The sequence below is a fragment of the Panthera leo genome, chromosome C1 (assembly GCF_018350215.1).
Source record: "Panthera leo isolate Ple1 chromosome C1, P.leo_Ple1_pat1.1, whole genome shotgun sequence".
Taxonomy (NCBI): domain Eukaryota; kingdom Metazoa; phylum Chordata; class Mammalia; order Carnivora; family Felidae; genus Panthera; species Panthera leo.
The window spans coordinates 55331403-55344063 of NC_056686.1; the positions used below are offsets into that span (position 1 = coordinate 55331403).

General features: G+C 39.5%; 1 protein-coding gene across 1 annotated transcript in view; it reads left to right on the forward strand.

Annotated features, from left to right (window-relative positions):
• The window catches only part of IL12RB2 (interleukin 12 receptor subunit beta 2), a 143370-nt gene that overhangs the window by 39940 nt on the left and 90769 nt on the right, over positions 1-12661 (forward strand). Inside the window, exon 9 of the mRNA XM_042952075.1 lies at positions 5051-5270. Coding sequence (XP_042808009.1) covers positions 5051-5270 — 220 coding nt within the window. The remainder of the gene's footprint in view (positions 1-5050; positions 5271-12661) is intronic.

Genomic DNA, 12661 nt, shown 5'->3' on the forward strand with positions numbered 1-12661 from the left:
CCATCATGAGTTCTGAAATCAATACCCAGGCTTAAATTATACATGCTTTGTAATCAACTGTATGACATTGGTGAGATTTTCATACAGAGCTGTGGTGGGATCCAAGTCAAGATGGCTTGACCTTCCATAGATTGGTAGAAGAGTAATATGAATGTAATGGAAAAGTGCCAGGTACGGTGATTTTTATATTAGGATAACCGACTAACTCACAAAGTGTCTTAACATTTGCCATGCATCCAGCACTCTTTGAAACTGTTTGCCTCCTTCAGCCCATTGAATCCTCCAGTAAGCCTATGCTATACACAGAATTACCTCATTTTACAGATAAGTAAATTGAGCCTCAGAAAGGTAAAATAATTTGGCCAAGGTCACACAGCTGCTATGTGGTGGAGTAGGAAAAACTAAGTAGCTTTCCAAAACCAACCTTGCCACCCCAAAAGTCTTCATAGACAAAACTGTGACATATTCAAGTTCCCCACCTTTCTAATATGTCTTGACTACAGACTCTCTTCTTTGACATATTGGCAGCTTTGACATATTTTTGTTTGTTTGCATCAGGGAAAGTTAGAATAAAATATTATTTTATGACAAGTACAGTAGGTTTTTTAAAGTCCTAAGAAGACATGATTTATCAATTCACAGAAACACCCTTCTTCCTATATACTTCAAAACAAAATAGGGACATTTGGAGGGCTCAGTTGGTGGAGCATGTGACTCTTGATCTCAGGGTTGTGAGTTCGAGCCCCATGTTGGGTGTACAGAGTACTTAAATAAAATCTTTAAAAACAAAGCAAACAAAAAACAACAGAGGTCTTGCATTCTGACATGTACCAGATTTTGTCCTATCACAGATACATTTACCAAGGTATGTTTGATGGTGAAAGCCTTTTCACCCAACAGAACTCTCACAATAGTTTGTGAGAGAGCTGTTCACTCTTTGCTTCGTAGACAAACCTGTCAGAAAAGCTAACTTATACTAAGTTTAGATCATTTCTTACGGAGCAGAAAGAAAACTGAAGGAGACTGTGGGACAGCTTTTCCTGCTTAGCACACTCTTACCAATAGGAGAGGCTGACAATGACAGTAGGAACACTGGCTTGAGACCTGCTTTCAGCACTGCCCACAAAGGTACAAGAAGTACCAGAGACATTGGACACATTTTGGACATTGCCTTACACCCACCGTACACCCTCTTACACCCACCTTACACCCTCTTACACCCACTAGGGGGCGCACTAAAAACTTACTTTTCTGTGGGGACTACTTGCATCAGTCTCTTAACCTCTCCAAGCTTCAGCTCCCTCAGGATGGGGAGATGTGAGGACTAAATGTGACAATAGATGTAAAGTTTCTGACTCATGGTATGGCCCAATAAATGATAGTTTCTCCCTATCACTCACCCAAATATACATTAGAATAAAATATTAGAATAAATATTAAAAATAAATACATTAGTGTATATATATGTGTGTGTGTGTATATATATATAGTATATATACATGTGTATATAGTGTATATATATGTGTGTATATATATGTATATATATGTATATTGTATGTATATATACATACACATTAGAATAAAAGAAGTTCATCTAGAAAGACCCAGCTGGCTCCTCAGATGGCAGTTCTTTGGGATTCACAGCTTGTCTCCTTGTGACGCAAGGCCTGTTGGCTCTGGAAAAAAAAGAATTCTGGATCTCCACCCTCCCAAAATTGTTGACCTGATGTCTGCTGTTGATGTTCCACATCAGAATATACCACAACCTTGCAATTAGACAAGCTGCTTTCCAACATTGGGCCAGAGAGTGACTGGAGATTCCAACTATGAAACATGGTGCCCCCTGGTGACCAGTTGTCTCAGGCTTGCCAACAGAAGGAGCAGGAGTAGAGGGATCACTAGTCAAGAGCCTTGGATTCCAACCTCAGCTCCTCCATCTATCCCTTGAGAGCCCTTAAGCAAGTCACTTCATGTCCCAGACTCAATTTCCCTATTGGTAAAATGAAATGTTGAATGAACTGTTAAACTGTAGAATCCTGCCTGGTTCTAAAGTTCTGTGATGATATTCCATTAGATCAAGACCAAGTATAATCTGGAGGTGATGTATTACATGCATTATTTGCAAACTTTATGTTATTATTTTTTTAAAAAGCCAAATTGCACTGTTTTCAGTTGCTTCAGGAGACTATGTGCCCAGCTGGATAAACACCTGTTTTCCTTTTGGCTCATTGAGTTTTTTGTTCTATGGACCATGTTGGACAAATTGTGCCCATTTTCAGATTGGTGAAGGAGACCAATTGCCTGAGTGATGTTAACCTTTATCCTAAAACTTGAGCTTAATATTTTATATAAGCATAACTTGTATGTGTATGTGTATAAGCATATGTGTATGTGTATACATATGTATACATACACATATATATACACACATATTTATACATACATATACACATATGTATAAATATGGGATACCATATTTATTTCTCTAACTACCTTAACTCCACCTTCACCTTCTCAATGATATTTTCAACTCCAAAATATGGGATGTGGAGGGGAAAATGCAAGGGTTTGGGTCCAGGCCCTTCACTACCCTCTAGGAACCTTCACTCATCTTTCAGATCCACATCTCTGTTCACTAGATCACTGCAGTGTGTGGTGTGTGGAAATGAGCTAGATTTCCACAGCAGTCCCTAGGAAGTTCATTGGATCCAAGATGATTTGGCATTTCCTCCTTCTTCCAGCACTCTCCCATAGGATTGAAGGAGATGGCTGATGTGTCTATGAAGGACAGTGAGAGGAAGGTAGTGAGGGTTGAGTTGCAAGGTGTTTTTTTCAATTAGGGCTCTATTTTCTCAGTTATCAGAGTAAGACTGAAGCTCCTTGTGTTCCTGTCAAGAATGGGGAGCTTTGTGAGCACAGTTAACTCTTGAGGAGTGCCCTAAGGGGTATATGGTGTGAGGGTGGATAATAGTCCTATCTCTGGACCTACAGAGGAGATAGGGAAGGATAGAGTGATAGCTAAGGGAATTATCTTCTCCAGTCAGCTTTTGCTTTAACTTATCCTTTTTTTCTCCTGTGACAAAAGGCATGTTTATTTTTTATTTTTTATTTTTTATTTTATTTTAATTTACATCCAAGTTAGTTAGCATATAGTGCAACAATGATTTCAGGAGTAGATTCCTTAATGCCCTTACCCATTTAGCCCATCCCCTCTCCTACAACCCTTCCAGTAACCCCTGTTGTTCTCCATATTTAAGAGTCTCTTATGTTTTGTCACCCTTCCTGATTGTATATTATTTTTGCTTCCCTTCCCTTATGTTCATCTGTTTTGTCTCTTAAAGTCCTCATATGGGTGGAGTCATATATTTGTCTTTCCCTGACTAATTTCACTTAGCATAATACCCTCTAGTTCCATCCATGTAGCTGCAAATTGCAAGATTTCATTCTTTTTGATTGCTGAGTAATACTCCGTTGTATATATATACCACATCTTCTTTATCCATTCATCCATTCATCCATCGATGGACATTTAGGCTCTTTCCATACTTTGGCTATTGTTGATAGTGCTGCTATAAACATTGGGGTACAAAGGGCATATTTATTAATAACAGTTCAGAATATCACAATTTCAAAAGCACTCACTTTAATGCAAACAACAGGCATATAAGATTGACTGTGGTGTACAATTAAAATATTAACTTTCTTGGTTCTTGCCAGAACACAAAAATGTCTTCTAGGGAAAGACTGAATGTGCACCCAAAAGAGCCCTCAGCAACATGGCATTCATCTGGTGCATTGACCATGGTTTAAGATCCAGTCCTGGACCTTGTGGATCCAGAAGGGCACCTAGGATAGGACCTGCATTAATCAAGTTCCCAGAGACTGAAATATAAAAAGCTAGATGTTCATGGATTAATTTATAGTGAGGAATGCAGCTGTTGGGCTAACTAGGAGGCTTGAGTCAGCAGATAGGAACATTCTCTCTCAGCATGCTAATTATTTCAGAAGCCAAATTATAATCAGAAGGCCAATTTATTCACTTAAAGTGAAAAACATAAATTTTAAGTAAACCAGATGTTCCTGTTATCCCAGTCTCTCCTGAAAGATAAACTTCACAGGAAACGAAATTATTAGGAGATGGCTTGAGGGGCAGGGAATCAGAGAAAGGGGCATTTGGCAGTCCTAAAATGTGTCTTTTAGCAGCTGCACCCATGAAGGAATAGCCTTGCCAAGAAAATGGTAATGCTTAAGTCTCACGGGTTAAACCTTTTTCTCCCTGTACTAGGCATGGACGGGTACTGCCATTGCTGGCCTTGGCAGCTCTCCATTTTCATTGCTTCTGTTTCCCATGGTCCTTATCCAAACAGGGTTACAATACAAATAATTAGTTTTCTGCTTACTTTCTGGGATCCCTCCCAAATGATCTCAATTGGAATTCTTGCAATTCCAAAACTCATTAGTCACACATTTATAAACAGTGTCTTACTTTCCTAGGACAGATGGCTAATCCAGTTCATGAAGTGTGGATTTTACTAGTTTAGCTCTTGAAAATCTCACTTTTGATTTAATGAGCAGCATTACACTTTCTACATAAAAAGTTTGTGTGTGTGTGTGTGTGTGTGTGTGTGTGTGTGTGTGTGTGTGTGTATTTCACAGATTTAAAAATGGAGATTCAGAGGTGCTGAATGCCTTGCGCTGGCTCACACAGCTGGTAATTGGTGGGGCTGGAACTGAAACCTAGATCATCTGAGTTCAGATTCCACTCTTGTTCCATTGGATGTAATTGAGTTTTCTACTGCTGGAAGTTTCATTTTGAAACAAGAAAGGAAAATCAATGTGTCTTTAAGAATTAGCTTTAAAAAATATTAACTGATTTTTCCCCTAAATGGTGGGTTTTTGTGGAGGCACAAAAATATGCAGTGCAGCAGATGAGAAGATATAAATAAGTCATTCGGATGTAACCTGCTGCTACAGGAGCCATAAGGTCCAGGCACAAAGATCCAGCGACCTTGTTTGAGACTACACAGTAAATGGATGTGTTTCTTTACAGAATATGAGTGTATCTGAGGCAAGAGGGAAAATCCTCCACTATCTAGTGACCTTGCAGGAGGTGGCAGGGGGGAAAGTCACAATGCAGAACATCACAGAACACACCTCCTGGACCTGGATCATTCCCAGAACTGGAAAGTGGGCTGCAACTGTGTCTGCAGCCAACTCAAAAGGCAGTTCCCCGCCTACTCGTATTAACATAACGGACCTGTGTGAGGCAGGTAAGTACCAAGTTTCCTTCAATTAGTGCCTGTGGGAAACTGTATCTTACTTACCTCATATCTCCCACCGGCTCAGCCCAGGGCCTGGCATGAGTAACACAGGAGTTTGGAGCTAACAGCCTTCAGAGGCTCTTTTGCACCCGGCCTTGGACAAGTGAATTAACATGTCTGAACTTCAGTTTCCCCCTCTCCAAAGTAGGGATTATATTATCTGTCTTGCAGCTCATTGTCAGATTAAATAAAGACTAATATATAGTAGGTGCTTAACAAATGTTAGGAAATATTAGTTACATTAAATTGAACACTAATATTTGGCTAATTTTTCTAGGAGCAAGAATAGCATGTGTTTTCAAGTTCTAGAAAACAATATTCTACACGTAAGCATATTTTAAAACCAATAGTGTTGAAATTCTGGCTGTAATGAAATCATAGTAAAATTTTTCTGTACTATAGCTCTTTATTACACAAATTTAGATATGTACCAATTATCTATATTGAAAATCTCCCGACTAGCTATACACATTTTACAGTTGCATGCTCTGAAAACTAATTTCTCAAGATAAAAGCCTATGATTAGTCAATAAAATGGATATAAATGCTGTTTCTCAAATCTGTATTATAAATAGATTCCATGTCAAGATCACTGGCCTAACTTTTCCAAAAATGCCTAATAAAACTATAATTAAATCCTTTCTTAAAATCCAGTGGAACAATCTTATCTACATGTGAGTCTAGCAATCATCATTTGAAAGAAGTTTCTACTCAAACATGATTATTTTATATACACTGTTAAATCTTAGTTATATATCTTTTCAGTCATACAGCCATAAACATAGAGATAATAGAGTAGCTAAAAATAACTAGAAGAAAATACAAATAAATATAGATGTAACTTTGGGTTGGTATAGGAGTTGGGAATTGCTCTTAGCAGTAAGGGGTTGCTCTTACCAGAGGTCTGACTAGAGTGTCTTTTATTAATTCTCTCACATATAAGAAGTTCAGAGGTAGACAGCTCAGGGCTGATGTGACAGCTTGGTTATTCCAGGCTCCTTCTTTCTGTTCCCTCTGCCAAGTTGGCTTCCATCCTCAAGATGGAAGTGGTCCAAGATGGCTGCCAGAGCTCTAGCTACTTTCTTCTAGGAAAAGAAGGAAGAGAGGAGGGCCCTCACCCTGAGGAGCTTTGTTCCAGGTCACACAACACACTTGGAGTCATTGACTCTGCCTGGTCACCTGGTCACAGGTGCAAAGGAGACTTAGAAATATACTCCAGGCAGCAGTGTTCCCTTGCTAAAGATGATGAGGAGAGAGTGTTTGGGAGAATGATAACTGGTAACTGATAACCTCTGACAAATGTGGGTAGGTATCTAAGGCAGAAACCTGAAGGAAAAGATGAATTAACTGTATGGAGAAAAAGCTCAAACTGTATGCATAGTAAAATAAAAATTTTTTAAACACCACAAACAAAGCTTTAAAAACGTAGATAGCAATTTGGGGCACCTGGGTGGCTCAGTCAGTTAGATGTCTGATTTAGGCTCAGGTCATGATCTCACTGCTCCTGAGTTTGAGCCCTGAGTCGGGCTCTGTGCTGACAGCTCAGAGCCTGGAGCCTGCTTCAGATTCTGTGTCTCCCTCTTTCTCTGCCCCTCCCCTTCTCATGCTCTCTCTCTCTCATAAATAAATAAACATTAAAAATTTTTTTAAATAAATGAAATGTCTTAAAATGTAAATAGCAATTTAAGAAGTGTTTATATCACATTTTCAGCAAAAGGAGATTATCTATCTATCTATCTACCTATCTATTTTTTCAAATAAATAAGTGACCAGGGGATATGAACTGGCAACTCTAAATAGAAAAGTAGCAATAAAGATGTGAAAATATGTTCAACCTAACTAGCAATCAATGACATGCAAATTTTGAAAAAACATGAGAAACCAAATCACACTGAGAAAGAGTAAGTAGAGTTAGTATAACCCATGTGGGGAGTGTGTGGGGAAGAGATACGCTTGTAGCCTGCTGGTGGGTATGTAAATTTGTACAACTTTCTGAAGACATTTGGCCGTATGTAACAAACTTCAAATACTAACATATCTTTGACCAAAAAATTTTACCATTAGAAATGAATCCTCAGCAAATGGTAAGTGCTTAGAAGTGTAGGCACAAAGATGTTTGTGGAAAAATTTTTGAAATAGTGAAACACCACAAACAACCTGTTAAATAATAGAGAATGGACTGGCTTAATGTATCATGACTCTCACCTGCCTAATCCCACACTAGCATTAAAGTGATATTCTAATTGTGCTTTTATTGACAAGCAAAAATGCACATAATAAGTAAAAAGGTAGACTTTTTGTAGTATGTATGGGATGGTGCTATTTAAAATATGTATTGGGGTGCCTGGGTGGCTCAGTCAGTTAAGCATCTGACTCTTGATTTCAGCTCAGGTCATGATCTCATGGTTCATGAGTTTAATTCCCACATCAGGCCCTTTACTAACAATGTGGAGCCTGCTTAAGATTGTCTCTCCCTGTCTCTCTGCCCAGGCCCCACTCACACTCGGTCTCTCTAAATAAATAAATGAAATGAAATAAAATAAAATAATAAAATATGTATTAACGGGGTGCCTAGGTGACTCAGTTGGTTAAGCATCCAACTCTTGGTTTCGGCTCAGGTCATGATCTCACAATTGTGAGATCGAGCCCCAAGTTGGGTTCCTTGCTGGGCATGGAGCCTGCTTCAAATTCTCTCTTTCCATCTCCCCCACTTTCCCCACCCTTTCTCAAAAAAAAAAAGAAAAGAAAAAAATGTATTTACATGACTACACATTTTTTGCATCTTAAAAAAAATCTAGTAGAATGTATATGAAAATGTTAACAGAGGTCATGACTGCATCATAGGATTACAGGTGATTTTCCTTCTCTTTTGCTTTTTTTTATAAGTGTATTTATTTATTTTGAAAGAAAGAGAGAGAGAGAGTGAGCAGGGAAGGACAGAGAGAGAGAGGAGAATCCCAAGCAGGCTCTGAGCTATCAGCACAGAGAGCTCAACCTGGGGCTCGATTCATGAACTAAGCTGAAACCAAAAGTTGAATGCTTAACCATCTGAGCCACCCAGGGACTCCCCACTTTTGCTTTCTATATTTTTTTTAAAAATTTTCTTCAGTAAGTACTGCATATATAATTTTTAATATACCCTGTGGGGGTAATTGAACTCATACCACTATTTAGTATCCTGCTGTTGTTAAAATGTAATATATCAGAATACCTTCTTCAAATGCCACTGCAGTTGGGTCTTGAGGATATAATCTTGGTGAATTTTCTGGGCCTGTTCCAAGTGTTTTATTTATTTATTTTTTTAATGTTTATTTAAAGAGAGGGAGAGAGGAAGAGAGGGCACACACTCAGAGGAGGGACAGAGAGAGAGAGAGAGAGGAAGAGAGAGAATACCAAACAGGCTCCATGCTGTCCGTGCTGTCAGTGCAGAGCCCAACGTGGGGCTTGATACCACAAAGCTGAGATCATGACCTGAGCCAAAAAAATCAAGAGTCTGATGCTTAACTGACTGGGTCACCCAGGCACTCCTACAGATGCTTTATTTAGATTTGGTAACAACTTCTCTAAATGACACAGTCATTATGTTAGAGTTGGCCTCTACTTTATTCATTCAGCAGTCATTTATTGAGTGTATACTACATAAGGCAGCTAGAATCCAGCAATAGGTAAAATATACTGTTGAGGTCCTCCAGTTATATTCAGTCATGGGGGGCGGGGGCAAACAAAAACAAATAAACTCTGGTACAGTGTAACAAATGTGAGATTAGATGGATGCACAGGGAGCTCTAGGAACAGAGAAAAGCTGAAGCATGGGCTTGAAGAGAATGCCAGGGAAGGAGGTAACATGTGACCCGAGCATGGAGAGCTCTGTGAGCCAGGTGTGGGAGTGGAGGTGTGTGGGTGTGTGGGTTTATTTTAAAGTGAGATCTCAGAAAGCTTGTAAGCTGAGAAAAAGACTTGGGTAGGGAAGAGTGTGAGGATTAAGGGGAGAGAGGGACTAATTAATGGAATGAAGTCCCTGGGGAGGTGAAAGATGGTGGAAAGCAGTGACAAACAAAACACCTGTTTCTCTCCTCTCAGACTGGATAGGTGTTAAAAAAAGGATGAGGCTCCATACAGATGAACATGCAGGGGAGGTAAGATAGGACAGTACTTGAACTGAGCAATAGCGAAGAGAGTTCTGGTCCTGGAAATCTTGGAGTATCAAGGATCTATGCTTCTCCTAAGACCACACCTGAACCACCCAATACCCTGCACGTCCCAGGTGACATAGAGGACACACTGGCAAATTACATGGTCCCACCCTTGAGCGCTCTTGTCTCACACATATTCTGAATGATCTGTAGGGATAACGTACTATGATTTTGTCTCCCTTTCTTTCAGTGTATGTTAATGTATACTCCTCACATACAGAGCTTTCCTTTTAGGAAAGAAAAATAATACCCCCCACAGGCAGAATTATGTTGATTTTGAGAAAGTAGGGAGAGCTTTTGTTGTAAAAAAAAAAACACCTGCCACAGCATTGCCCATAAAGAAGCACAAGAGTGATTTTGTTGGTTTATGATGAAAATCGAATGTGTGCTAAACCCATAAGTCAGCAAGTGAAAACATATTTAATATTTCAGACCAGTCCCTGTACTCAAGTATTCTCAAAACTATGGGAAAAGTCAGAAGCCAGTACAGGGGCGCCTGAGTGGCTCAGTCAGTTGAGTGTCTGACTCTTGATTTCAGCTCAGGTCATGATCTCACAGTTCGTGAGTTTGAGTCCCACATTGAATTCTGTTCTGAAAGTGGAGCCTGCCTAAAATTCTTTCTCTCCCACTCCCTCTGCCCCTCCCCTGCTCTTATATGCTCTCTAAATAAATAAATAGACAAATAAATAAAAAGTTTTTGACAGAAGCCAGTACAGTCATAAACAGAGACCCATACAGATGTCAGAGACTGAGGCCCCAGGAGGTGAAATAACCTAGCCAAGATCAACAGATCCAATTAGTGGCAGAACTGGACTGGAAAACAAGGCCACCTGTCTCTTAGATGGGTACTTATTGCAAATACCTTATGAACCTTATAACTCTGTTCAGAAGTTCTCAGGGAAAAAGGAGATGGGAAGTTGAATGATTGAGGCTAAAGGAATAATTCTGAAAGGTGACAGAAAGAAGGTGAGTTGTTATCAGAGTTCTAAAGGAGAGAACATGCCCTGACAAACATCATGGGAAGGAAATTCAGGCTGGTTCCTGGTAAATATGATGAGTCAGGCAGAGCAATGCCAAGTTGATTTGCCTAGCAAATTCCAGAGAAAGCAGTGGTCAGAAAGGGTCTCTGGCTATTTTAGTCCATCACCTGGCAAAGGTACTGGAACCTATAGGTGCTCAATAAATATTTACCAAATGAATGCATTTCATTCTCAAAAAAAAAAAAAAAAAATCATGTGGCATAGCCAGGACATTGATAACAAGGCAAATGAATATAAGGGAACCCCTACTGGGGGGTTCCAGTCCCTGACAAGATGGCCAATACTCAGGGTATAGGCCCTCACCACCAAGCACAGTACTGAGGATGCCATTTGAGGGACAGGATAGATGGCTGAGTGCAGTGGGGAATAGTGTTGAAAGGGAGTGCTGAAGTAGCACTTTCTGGTTTCACTCCTTCTTATCACTCATGTTGCCCTGATATGATCATTGCTTAGACATTTCTACTATGGAGCAGGGAAGTCCAGAGAGCAGAACAGGGTAACTTCAGAGAAGCCCCAGCACCTGGCTGTGGAAGGGAACTTAGAGCAAAGACTGCCTCTGAGCTGGCTGGTCCTTGAGATTTCTCCTGCCATCTACCCCATGGGCCTGGCAACTACAAAAGAGAGTAACAGTCCCAATCCCCCATGCAGAGCAGTGCCAGCCATTAAGACATGAGTACTGGGTTCTGGAGGTACTAAGTATACCTCAGGGGAACCTGAGGACAGGTAGAACACAAGCTAAATCACTGTAGACTCTCTGGCCTGGAACTTTCCACCCTGAAAAGCTCCTCCTCCCCACCTGAACTTACTTGGAGAAGCACAAACTACAGTGAAGCTTTCACTGTCTCCCCACAGAAAGATAAAGGCCAAGGCTGCAACAGCAACCCAAGAAAATAAGACATCCCAAAGGAGAAAGTTAGGAGAAATCTGAGGGGCACAAATTCCGGGAAAGAAAGGCAACAACATGTACCATAGAAAATCTCACTAATGCCACAGAAAGAACAAGAATTGAGAATAAGCATAACAAATATCCTTAGAAAGATTAGAGAGGCTGGTAGAAACATGAATCAGTCAAGTCAGGTGGTTATGAAGAAGCCCCAAATGAAGAGAGTCAGTATGGAAAGTTTAATTGTTGAAATAACACAGCCAATGCGTTGAATCGCAGAAAGGACTCAAGACCGAGTGAGTGGAAGTTTGGGTGAGAGACTTCCAAAAGGCATCAAAAGCCAGGAAAGAAGTTGAAAAATGAGAAAACTTAAAAAACTGAAAGAATAGGAAGAGAAATTATGACAACTACTTAAAAGGAGTCCCAGGCAGAGAAAAAACTAAATGAAGGGAAAAAAAATACTTGAAAATATTTATTAAAAAATCTTACTGTGTGTACTGCTCTAGTACAGGACGTCAGTAGTGGGGCAGGCTATGCATATGTGGGGTCAGGGTACACAGAAAAGCTCTGCACCTTCCACTTATGCTGCTGTGAACTTAAAGCTTCTCTAAAAAATCAAATCTGTGTTACAAAAGTCTCTGAAAAAAAAATTAGTAGAAGGTGGAGGATAGAGAGGTCAAAAAAAAAAAAAAAAAAAGAAAAGAAAATAGTGCAGAATGATCAACAGATTGATCCCAAGAATGTAAAGATGGATAAATATCAGAAAAATGTATTAATGTAATTCATCACAATAATAAAAAAGAGAGAGAAAGGGGTATATTTTTAACAGATACAGAAAAGTATTTGGTGAAAAATATTTTTTAATAAATAATATTTTACAAAAATAAACCTAATTGGAAACTATGAAGAAACTAAAATGTTTTAGGTTTTTAAAGACTTGCTACCAAAAACCTTCAGCAAATATCATCTTAATAAAGATACATAGGCACAGTCTCCTTAAAATTTGCAACAATGAAAACATAAAAGGAAATAAGAGATTTAAAGATTGAAAGGAGGTGATTTTTTTTTTGGAAAAAAAATTTTATGCTTATTTCTGATAGAGTGCAAGTGGGTGAGGAGTAGAGAGAGAGAAAGAGAGAGAGACAGAATCTGAAGCAGGCTCCGGGCTCCGAGCTGTCAGAGCAGAGCCCAGTGTAGGACTCAAACTCATGAACCGTGAGGTCA